This window comes from Peromyscus leucopus, chromosome 6 (genome assembly GCF_004664715.2).
Source record: "Peromyscus leucopus breed LL Stock chromosome 6, UCI_PerLeu_2.1, whole genome shotgun sequence".
Classification (NCBI taxonomy): Eukaryota; Metazoa; Chordata; class Mammalia; order Rodentia; family Cricetidae; genus Peromyscus; species Peromyscus leucopus.
In genome coordinates this window covers 129,416,930-129,429,565 of record NC_051068.1, presented here as the reverse complement: position 1 = coordinate 129,429,565, position 12,636 = coordinate 129,416,930, and the positions used below count along the sequence as shown (strand labels likewise).

General features: G+C 40.0%; 1 protein-coding gene across 11 annotated transcripts in view; it reads left to right on the top strand.

Annotated features, from left to right (window-relative positions):
* Lrrc7 (leucine rich repeat containing 7) overlaps positions 1-12,636 on the top strand; it is a 479,632-nt gene that overhangs the window by 450,672 nt on the left and 16,324 nt on the right. For 10 of the 11 annotated variants that reach the window (XM_028890385.2, XM_028890382.2, XM_028890380.1 and 7 more), the window contains one exon: positions 1,957-2,031. In XM_028890385.2, the coding sequence (XP_028746218.1) occupies positions 1,957-2,031 (75 nt within the window). The remainder of the gene's footprint in view (positions 1-1,956; positions 2,032-12,636) is intronic. The other variant, XM_028890379.2, reaches the window with a different exon arrangement.

Sequence of the window (12,636 nt, the reverse complement as noted above, 5' to 3'; positions counted from 1 at the left end):
AGAAACCATTTTCCAAGCAGTAACTAAAGGTAACACTTGGGGCAATTTTAAAAAATGTATTTCGTGCATTGAGGTTGCAAGTCCCTTAAGGCTAATTCTATTTTTGTGTCTACGTTGACAATAGCTGAGACTGTCACAGTCATTCACCTTCATCATTAAAAAAACCATATAAAGTTCCTTTCCCCTCTAAAGTTAGAATGTGAAGTGCTGGACTTGCAGACTTAACATGGTAATTCCTTGGTTTGTATTCAGAGATTCTGAGGCTAGATAACCAGAAGAGATCAGATCTTAACACTGAGAAATCTGACCATTTTTCAAAAGTACTTGTGAAAAGCAAATGCTTTCATAAGCCTGTTCATTATGGATGCTTCTTGAAGAGTCATATAACTTACAAATAGACAAGTTTTATTACAAGACAGAAATGTAGGGGCTGGAAAGAGGTCTTAGTGATTAAGATCACATACTGCTTACAGATGACCCAAGTTCAGTTCCCAGCATCCATGTCAGGTGGCTCACAGTCAACTGCAACTCTAGCTCCAGATCTGATGATGACATGTCACTATTTTCATCTTCATTGATCCCACTGTCACAGAGACTCAGATTGGCTTGGATTTAGTTAGAGTCTTTCCCAAGTGATGCCTAAACATTATATACAAACAGTGAAGCACTGAGGCACTAGGACTCTGAAACAGTCTTTGGGAAACAGCACACAAATAACAAGACTGGTGTCACAAGGCACCTCGTGGATGACTGGTTTCACTAGCATGGCCATATGCTGGGAAGAGGACACAGAAAGAGAAGAAGCTACAGCAATGGAAGCATCTTAGTTTACGAAATGTATTGACTGGAAATAAATAACAAAGCTTTAGGAAAAAGCAATAAAGGCACTAGGAAGCTCAGGCCACCATAAAAGTCGGCTTCAGAGTAAATCCATAGAACAGTGATTGAATCCTGCAGTCACGATGCCACTACTGATATTAAGCATGCCTCAGAAGCCACCTTCATGTTCTCCAAGCAGTCAACCTCTGCACAGTGAGGTCTCCAGCACTGTGGATGTGACTGTATAATTTAGCCCCTGTGGTTTGGATTTATGCAAACATTATTAAACTGTTGCTGCATGGAGAACTGCATAGAGGTGATCAGGGTCACCTGAGTGGCAATCGCCAGAGGCTAGGATGAAGTAAGAGTAGGAACTTCACCTCAGCAGCTAGAAACACAGTGGCTTGTTTGGGATAATACTGTCGTTCTACCTGTCACAGCACAGTAGGGTGCTAACTAAAATCAGCAGCATGGCACATGCAAGCTGCCAGACCGAGGAGGAAATGACTGCAGGGTCTTTGTCATCACAGTGCAGATGTTCCCACTGCATCTCCTCCTGTCTTTTCAAACAACGCATTTTCCTTTTCCATCAAAAATTTCCATTTTACAACTAAATTTGGCAAAGCTGTTTTTGTTGTTGTTGGGGTTTGTTTGTTTGTTTAGTTGGTTGGTTTGATTGGTCTTTGATTAGTTTGTTTGTTTGCTTGTTCATTATTGAAATAGGATCTCACACTGCAGCCCAGACTGCCTGGAACTATGTAGCCCTACTTGTCTCAAAATCAATCCTCCTGCTTCAACCTCCTGAGTATTGGGATTATAGCCTGTACCAGTGGTTCTAGCAAATTCAGAATATATACAAAAAGGCATTTCTATCGATAGCTGTGAGGTTGGTATATAAACTGCAACTGTACTTTATAACAACAAGGTTATCTTTACATTACATGTGGCCTTTCTTAAACTTGATTCTGCAGAGCAGTGTTCTACTTAAAATACTGTAATAACCCTTGGAAAGCTTACTTGTATAAACCGTGATTTATTTAAAAGCTGTTTCACTATTTTCTATATGAATGGAAATGTATTTAAGTGCACCTACTTGATGGTAATAAGCTCCTAACCTCTGTCACTTCTGACTTATAGGGTATCTTTGTTACTAGGGTTCAGCCTGATGGACCAGCATCCAACCTACTACAGCCCGGGGATAAGATCCTTCAGGTAAGATGAACACAAGCTGACATGTCAGTGTCGGGTAGAGTACTTGAACTCAACACTGACAATCAGCTCCTCCTGTGTTGCTCACTTGTCAGTGTGGCTTTAAAGCCCTGTCCACCATAAGCCTGTGTCTGTAGTGTCAGCCATGGCCATGCCATTTCGTAAAGCTCTTCCATTTTAGTTGAATAATAACAATTCATGAAACTAAAGTAATTTGGTTCCTAGAATCAAAGCCCCCATAGTTGATTCTACAAACAGGCCCCAGGCTAACAGAATCCCTCACCTGCCCCATGCCCACCAGGAATCAGAGATAGTTTCACTACAAGCATGTACTATGGACTTCCCATAAGTCACCTGCTAGAGAAACTCTCCTTCTTCTAAAATGTGTAAGAATGGTCCCTCACCCTACCATGTGGGCCTGAAACTCTCCTCAGAACCCCACCATGCTGCTGTCTAAGGCCTTACTAGCCCTTTTAGCAAGCCTCTTCCTCAAAAGGACAGTCCACCTCAGCATCCACCTCAAATCCCAAACAAAAAACCTTCTACTGAATACCTGAGAAGCTCCCAGTACATGGCAGCATCCTGCACATTATTGTTGGGTGAATGGAATTACATGATGATACAAGAATGTGTACACATGTAAACACATGAGCCTGTATGGTTATAAACTAAAGAAAGCACAATAGCCTCTGATGGGCATCTGTATGACTTTCCATGAGTTCATAAGAGTGAACGTATTTCCATTTGAAGGCTATAACACACGGTTGTATCTCTCTGTTCTCCTGTCTGGAACACAAGTTAAGCTTTTAAAATGTCATGTAGAGAAAGGCTTTCTCAAACTTAACACTGTACATACAATCAGAAAAGAGCCACTGTATTAAATAGTTAAACATGTGCTTGGTTTAGCCTTATCGACTTGATTCTCTTTTCCTCCTCCCCAAATTTAACTCCCCTGTAAGAGGTGTTTAATTATCTCCTACACTGTGAGAAAGACCTTTAAAGACCGCCAGTGTGCTCAAGATTAAATGATTTAGCAAAAATTCCCCATTATATAAGTGATGGAACTGCCTGAAATTGCTAGTGCTCGACTTGGGTACACTGAGAAGGCAAGGCACACAAGAAAGGAGCTGTCATCAGTTCCGTTTCACCGTCTTGCTCCCCTCCTCTCCCCACGCTGAACTTCAAAGGTATCTCAGAATTTGAAAAAAAAAAAAAGTGTATCCAATTAATTTCTGGTGTCTGAGTTGTTGAAATGGGTACATCCACATTCTACAGCTTCAGACCAAGTAGCAGGTTCCCCTCTACCCATGCTGGAGTCAGAGAAAGGACTTGTCCTCTGCTCAGATTCAAAAAACTTCCTGGTGGAAAACAAGATGCTCCTGTCTCCTAAGAGGATGAGCACGTGCTCTTTCCTGTGAAGGTCTCCAAGGCTGCACGTGGGGCAGGAGGAGAAATGTGTGGCATTTCGAATCCTGAGATTTGCACACTGGCTGCCAAGCACACAGAGTGGGCTCCTAGAATAAGAGGGGAAGAATTATGAGTCAGTGAGTAAGAGGCAGAACATGCTAAGTCTCTCCTCTCCACAAATGACATCAGAGATGTGGCTTAAAATTCATTTCACAGCCCACTGTCAGAAAAAGAAGGAAAACACATAAACCTTACAGTTTTGCTCATAGTGATTAAAAATCAAAAGTGGTCAATTACATTCTGTGGAATAAAAATGGAACTAATTCTTTGTGATTGTCAGTGTCATAAGTGAGAAAGAGAGCTGTGTTCTTGATTTGTTTTCATACTTTTGAATACTCAAGAATGCTGGGAAAGGACTCTGTGATCAGTCAGTCACAAAATCAGTGCTCTACTTGTTACTTGGACAAATACATTTCCAAAGCTTAATAACAATAAAATTCCCGAGAAATATAAATGAAACAAAGAAAAGTGTTACAAAGAACCATCCTGAGCGCTGAGGTTACTAGATTTAGCAGCAAAGAACAAAGGAGGCACAAGAAAGCAGAGATGCTATTCCCAGCCTCTCAAACCATAACTCATCAGATCGGCTCCATTTCTCCTTTTCTGTGACTCTATTTTATGTGTGTGAGTGTGTGTAACACATGTGTGTATGTAACATATGTGTGTGTGGTGTATGATGTGTGTAACATATATATGTGACCTATGTGTATGTATGTAACATGTGTGTAATGTGTATTAGGATGCATGTGTGTAACATGTGTGTGTGACCTACATGTATGTGTGTAACATATGTATGTGTATACATGTTGGCCATGAGCAAAAGGCCAAAGAGCAACATCAAGCATCTTTGTATACCATTCTCCACCCTAGTTTTTAAGATAAAATCTCTTATTGAGCTTAAGCTCACCAGCTGGCTGGACTGAATGGCCAGTGAGCCCCAAGGATTTTTGTGTCTTCACGCTTTTCCACCAGAACTAGGGTTACAGACATGTGCTACCCTGGCTTCCACATGGTTGCCTGGGATCCAAACTCAGGTTCCTGTGCTGATGTTATAGGCACTTTACCAAATGAGCCACCTCCCAGCTCTACATGACTCTACCCACCACTCCTGTCTGCTACTCTGAAATGATGAGCACACAGTTTGAATTACATGTGGATGTGTGCTTGAAGGGATGGTGCTCATGTAAACACATTTGCCTGACTTTTCTGTATTTTACCATTTGTTTTCCCCATGTAGATACACTACAATGGATGAATGTATTAAAACAACTGTTTTGCTTTAAACTTTCCTGGAATAATTTATAGAAGGAAAGACAAAAAACTGAAATTACATGAATCATTACAAAAAAAAATAGATTGATCCCTGTGTATTTGCTGATCCGTAACCATTATCCAAATGGCAGTTTTATTATTTTAACATCTACTTCTTTCTTCTTTCTAATGTTCTTTCTACCTGAAAAAAATTCAACCAAATTCATCACATGCACTGCAATTCTAAATGTAGCTATGCACAGAGAGATATCCACTGACTAAAGTTGCTTTGTTGAAAAGATGAGTAGATTGGGGGAAATTATACTTGCTAGGGAGCAATAGAATTCATAGTCACGGCCTAAAGCATGAGTGTTTGGTGCTCTGCTCTGTCTCCATCCCTCTTTACACAGTCCTAACGTGGGCAACAGAAGAGAAAGCACATAACTTATAGAGAATTCACCAATAGCATCTATATTTTACCAGTTACTAAACCTGATGATTTTTTCCAACATGAGGCATATCAATGTGTTGCTCTATTGAAGATAATTGCAGTTTCTTATACCTAATAATCATTCTAGGGCTTTAGAATTAGTAATATGTACTCCTGGTCCAAGTCTGTATTTACTTTCTCTTCCTTCCTCCCTTGCTCCCTGTATATGTAGACCAAGATAGCCTCAAACTCCTAGTTCAAGACTATATTTCTAAGAGACCAAAGTAACATAGTTAAGGTAACAATAATATAAACCGTGCATTTCTCTCCTTTTTGCTATTTTTTTGGTTTATTTATTTAGTTTTATATGTATGAGTGTTTTATCTACATGTATATATGTGTACCGTGTACATGCCTGATGCCCATGGAAGTCAGAAGAGGGTATTGGAGCCCCTGGAACTAGAATTACAGATGATCATGAGCCACTGAGTGGAAACTGAACCCAGTTCCTCCACATGAGTCGTAACAAATGCTCTTAACCACTGAGCCATCTCTCTAGCTCTTGTACTAATCTTTAAAACTGTGATTGAATTCACATAGAAGTTTAAAGCGTAGCTGTCAATCACTGTCTACCAGAAAACACTTGGTCTGTTTTCAGGTGTAACTAGGGTGATGTTTAATGCTTCATGTTGCTGTCACCGTTGATCTGCACCAGACCTATTACTTCATCATCCTGTTCTGTAACCACCAATCACTTGGCCCTACATCCCTATTAGTGTCTTATGAGTAGCTGGTGTTAGATGCTTCTCAGCCATTGCTGTGACAGAACACCTGAGGGATGAAGGATTTGTTTTGTTTGAGTTTCAGAGGCTCCTGTCCAAGGCCCCTTAACTTCTGACACATGCTGAGACAAAGCATCATGGTGGGGGGCACACAGTGGAGTATGGAGGCTCAATGCATGTCCAACAGGAAGCTCAGAGAGATGAGAAGGAGTCGGGAATAAGATGTCAAAAACACACTCACCTCTGACAGTGGCTGACTTCTTCCAACCAACCCCAACCATTTATTCTCCACTAGTTTCACCAAATTATTGCACTGTCCAGAAAATAATCACTGATTAGGTCAGAGCCCTCAGGACTTCAGCATTCCCTATCAGCTGCCAACCAGATTCCCAACATTCCTCCAGCATTCAAGGGACACTTCATGTCCAAAGTGTAATCCCAATATTAACATGATAGTGAAGTCACATGTCATCCAAGGAGCTTGTGACTAAGGAGACAAGTGCATGCAGGTGCCTTGAAATGCTAAGAACTTAGTTCTGTGATGAACTTAGTTCTGTGATGAACATAGGGAGTGTAGAGGATTAAGAACATGAAGTGACTGAGAACAGGCTGTCTCTTGAAAGGAAGAATAGATAATGGTCACTCACAGGCAAAATAAAAGCCCAAATGGTGGCCCTCCTCTTCTTACCTCAGAGCCAGGGAAGAGCATGACAGGGGCACTGGAGATCTTGGGGACCTCAAGATGTGTAAAGAAGAGAAAAGGATCTTCTTCCCAGTGACAGAGTTCAACCCAGCTTCACACAGGGAAGAAAAGTGAGCCAGGGCAGAGGGAGTGTAGGAAGAGGAGCCCCTGTGGGAAAGACATAGGAACTTACACCAGAGTGGATATGGGCTGTGATGAAGGGAGAGCTAGAGAGACTCTGGGCTCCTAGTTTGAGATGTGAAGAAAGAAACCCTTAAGGCATTGAATGCTCTGCATGGACTTGAAGGACTCAAACATGGAGACAAGCTGAACTAGATGGGACATAGTAACATATAGCTTCAGAGCAGAGCAGCCGAGTAACCATGGATTCTGCAGAAGTCTGGCAAAATGTCTGTGGGTGACTAGATCTGGCCTAACAGATCCACAGTGCTGACAACCACTAAACAGGCAGATTGTCCTTGTTGGGATAGGTTTTATGGCTCTTTAATGACTCATGGGTATGATTAGGTAACAGAATCATCTAAGTGAAGCTTGTTTATTCAGGAGCCTCCAGCTATCATTAATAAAAGTATAAAATTTAAAAAAAAAAAAAAAACTGTTTCCAAGAACCCATAGCTAATACAGCAAAGCCCCCACATTGAGTCCCATGTCAGTGAGGACTTATTTCACAAAGGACTTATTTCTTACCTAACCTTTCAGGACCCCCAGAGGAAAGCCTTGAGGCCTAAGCACATTGCCAGAAGCAAAGTGTCACAGCTTCCTGTGCAGGGAGAAAGTGGAATTTTCATTTTAAAAAACAGAAGAAACAGTATTCAAAGGTTCAGTATTCAGAAGTCAAATAGCGTTAAGCCAGTGGCTTTCTGGTGGTTCTTTTAAAATATCTTTGCTAAATGAGTTCTTTGATCAAGCAAGTTGCAAAGCCACCTTAAGCCCTTCCTGTTTTCAGGATTTCACAATGCACAAAGCTTCTTAAGAACCTGAGAGTTTACCAAGCCTGTGCTTCCCAGCAGGTAGTCTGTGACCACTTTTAATAGCAGTAAAAGCTGCTACAAAGTCAAGTTCTCTCACAAAGAACAGTGTTTTGCATGAATGGTTTGAGAAATGAAAGTTTGTAGTTGAGGTTTTTGGTAGAAAATGTTTAATAATTTGTCAGAGTCAGCATGATATTGATTATATAGTGTATTCAATTGCAATCACCCTGGTATTGATTATATAGTATATTCAGTCAATATGGTATTGATTATATGGTGCATTCAATTGGAGGCAGTGTGATATTGATTATATAGTGCATTCAGTACTAAATATAGTCCAACATTTAATGAGAATACTCTACCAAATGAAAATTCTAAAATGGGGTCAGGCATGGATCATACCTGTAATCCCAACAAGAAGTGGGTGGAAACAGGGAGATGACTTGAGTTCAAAGCCAGACTGGCCTATGCATACTGTGTCTCCAAACAAAAAGGAAGAATGGGGAGAATGAAGAAAAAAAGAATAAATAGAAAAGATAAAACAAACAAAAAACCAAGGCAATTCTGAAATGGGAATTAATTCTAGGAAGTTAGTACAAAGCATAATCACTATCTGTAATGGACTATTTCTTAGGATGCCTGGCTGTCAGAGCTGAGCCCCATGAAGGATTGCCCTCACAGCTGGAGCTTGCTGGCTGTGGTTGTTAGTCTTTATCTTAAGAGTTGTAGGCATTCAAATTTGCAAGATACTGATATACAAATGCATGCGTGTGCCCTGGCTCTCTAAGTGTTTTCCCCTCAAGATGTGTTTGAATTAACCAAAAGCACATGTCAAATCTCTAATATGATTTCCCTTTTAATGTGTAAGAGGATCCACTGTCTTTGCCCTGTGTAGCAAACCTTCTTCATCACTGGTATGAAGGTTTGGAGTTTTAAGTAAGAATACAGCAGAATTCCTGTACTCTGGAAAGTTTCTGCAGACAAACATCTATAACTCACGAATTTAACAAAGGTTTTACCACAAGGAAGCCAAAGACAAGCCCAGGAGAAAGGAAAAGGGGGATGAGAAACCATGTGTGTTTTACAGTGAATTAATGCACTATATCCTCAATTGTGATTGGTCTGCAGATACTACTTTTATTAACTCTGGGTATTTTTGTGTCTAAATCACGACAAGGGGAAATTAAAAGCATTTTGCAGCACAGGAGAGGTGATATTGATTTAAATTAGGCAGACTATCTTTTGGACGCAGCATAAAGACTACACTGGAATGGCCTTCCATATTTTCAAATCAGCTCCTGCTAGAAGCCTATTAATTACATATCTTCAGAGCATAACATTTTGACATTCTGAATGTCACTTCCAAGATTGTTTGCCTATTAACTTCATTGGAACTTAATAAGTATCTCATTTGTTTCTCATTTTTCATTAACTTGCAATTTCCTCAAAATTACACAAATTTTACATGAATCTGATAATGTTTATATAAAACATACACATGCAATCGAATGTGACACTTCAAATGTTGCCTGATTTAGCATAAATCCATCTTATTATTTGCATTTATATTGTGTACATATTCAAATATCATATGTGTAAATGCTTCCTGTGCATTTACTTTCAAAACATCTTTGAATTTGTGTTCTGCAGTTGACATCGCCATAAAGCAGCCTCCCTCTCTGCAGACTCTCTGATGTATATACAAAGCAACTACAGCCCTGATGGTTGCAGACGAGGGTTTTTCTCGTCTCTATTTAATCATAAAAATTTCAGACTCAGTGACCCTATGAGTCCCTGTCTGAACTACCCAAGATGAAAGCAGGTATCCAGTGCTTGTGATCACAGAAATGGAGTAAGTTATTTTGGCCTCTTCTGTCCTGAGAATGAGGAAACAGTTTTCTGGGACAGAGCTCCTGACTTCCGCAGGCATTCAACTTGTTTCTCCATTCTCTTCTGCCACCACCTCCCACAGAATCAAGCCTTGCAGTATATTTCAAACCAAGAAAACACTCAGGGCCATTAAGATGGCTTAGCAGGTAAAGGTACTTGGTGCAAGGCCTGATGACCTGCGTTTGATCCCAGGACTCACATGGTGGAAAGAGAAAGTTCACTTCCACAAGTATATAATTTATTGTAGATTTATTACAATAAGAATGTAATAAATTTAGAATGGACTTTTTTTAAAAAAAATGAATAGCTCAATTACTATTTTAAAAATAATTCCTTTTTTTCTCTTTTTCTATTAAGAAATTTTCTATTTGTTCTACATATCAATCACAGATACCCCTCCCCTCCCTCTTCCCACCTCCAGTCCTCCCCCCCAACCCTCCTCCCATTCTCATCTCCTCCAAGGCAAGGAGGAGTCAGTAGAGCCTGACATACTCAGTTGAGGCAGGTCCAAGCCCCTCCCCCTGCATCAAGGCTGTGCAAGGTGTTCCACCATAGGTAGTGGACTCCAAAACGCCGGCTCATGCACCAGGGATGGATCCTGATCCCACTGCCAGGGGGCCCCTTAAACAGATCAAGCTATACAATTGTCTAGTGGCATATACCCCTAATCCCATGTATTTATAGGAGGTGGAATATGAATCCAAAACTTCCTGGGCTGTATAGTTAGACCCTGTCTCAAAATAAATAAATAAATAAAAATAACATTTGATAAACCTAAAAGAAGAATTACCACCTTACAACATCCAGAAAAACTATGGCAAAGTCAAACTGTGCTGAAGTAGAATGCTAACTACTATGGGGTAAATCCCTGCTTGCCAGGGGCAGTCTCCAGTGGGATCCATGTATCTATGTTTCTGTTAACTACCTCCCTATCTCCATCTGCGCAACTCTCAATGTCTACTTGTCTCTGTTTACCTTTTCAAAAAAGTTGTCTCTGTTTACCTTTTCAAAAAAGTTCTGATTAAATTCACATAATGGGGGTGAAGTGGGAAGAGGGCACATTCCAGAGGAAGTTCCAAGGGGGATAAGAAGAGAATGGGGTGAATATGTTCAAGACACATTATACACATGGAATTTTCAAAGAAATGTGTTTAAATTTAAAATAAATGCTTAACATGTTAAGCTACCTCTTTTCCCTTTGAAGAAAAGGCTTTCTACACTACCTACCCTTTAACTGAGGCCCTTCCCTGTAGCTTCTGTTCATTCCCCATCAGCCTCCCAGTTCTATTATCTTAGGTCTTATCTCCAATGCCTCCCACAATGCCCTGGTTGGTCAGCTCACAACAGACATTTTTAATTAAAGAAATGAGGGAGAAAGGTCATCATGGAAGGGACCAATCATCTTGGAAGATCTTCCAATCTAAGCACATCATTTAAATTCACACCTAATTATTTGTTTTGACTACCCATCCCCTCAACACTGACACTGTCGATTTTTTAGCACCAATACTTATGTGTTGGATATAGTGGTGAACAGTGTATGCTTCATGGTCTCCAAATCCAGAAGTCCTTCACCATGACACTTTGAAATATAAAAATGTTGGACAATTCATTGAAAATTCTCTGAGGGTTTTGGGTTCTTTAAAGAAGTGTTCCATTATTAAATTGAAATTTTATAACTAGCATTTACCTTTTGGGTACATTGAAAACAGTAAGTACATCCTTCCTACTACAGTGAAATAACCTTATATTTCTTAAGGATTTGCTATTTTTCCAATGACAAACTAGAATGAGAATAGTAAGAACTTCCTCATGCTGTATTCTCTATTCCCTGGAACCTTGTTTTTTACTATAACTTAAAGCAAGAAGGGTTGTTGTTGTTTTAAAGCAAAAAGTTAAACTTGGCACATCCTCAGTAATAGAATTATTATTCAGCTTCTGACTCCTGCCACTGAAATAGCTTGTGCCAACCACAGTTAGTGTTTTTCCTTAATTGGATGCTTTAGAAAATATACAGTTAGAGCATTGTTAATTCAAAGCAAATTTGTAGCTCTAGGGACACAGATTGCTTTCCTCCAGTGTGTTCCCTATTGATAGATGTGCCATGCTTTCAAATGCAGCATTTCTAAACCTTATTTACCACATTACTATATGATTTTAACTAACGAATGATAAAATTATAGATGCAATAATTTCTATCGAAGTTATAAAGGTGTGAGGTATTGTCAAGGTGAAATGCTGTTTGAAATTTGAAAGAGATGAAGACAAAAACATTTTGACTTTTAAGTGAATGGTTAATTAAAATATTAAAACCATAAAAAGAGTAAGTATCCCCAGATGAAGTATGAGTCCACTGAAAATTGGAGACGTCAAGTTAGGGAGGTAGTTCGACAGGCAGAGTGTTTACTGTGCAAGCACAAGGACCTGAATTCGGATCCTCAGCACCCATAGAAAAGCTGGGCACAGCATCATGTAATCCTAACACTGGAGAGACAGAGACAAGAGGATCCATAAGGCTTGCTGGCCAGCTGGTCAAGCTGAATTGGTGAGCATCAGGTTCAATGAGTAACCCTGTCACAAAAAGTAAGGTGGAAAGCTATTGAGGAAAGTACATACCATCCTCTGGGCATCCACATGTGCGTGTGTGTGCGCACGTGCGCGCGCGCGCGCGCGCGCGCGCACACACACACACACACACACGGAATGCTACCTGGTTCTAATGCCTGTACACTGCATGCTACCTGGTTCTAATGCCTGTACACTGCAAAGCAGTGTAGGTAACTGATTCTTTTTCCAAAACCAGTGCATCTCATCCTGCAAGGGGATAGTTATGTAACTGTCAATTACTGGGTGGCAGAAACTTATTCCAAATTTCAATAATCTTGTGTTTTAATTTAGTTTTAATCCTTCAGAGTTATATAGACCTACCTTTCCATAAATTAAGTGAAAATAATCCCAGTAAGACAATTTGCTGTTTAATGTAGAGAAAACCAAGTACCATGAGCACTCATTACAGAGAAAAATGTACATTTTGTGACATAAATATCAACTAGTAGCCAGCTGGGTTCTGAAATTCCAACAGGCTAATTATGTTCTAAATGAATTTTGATGTCT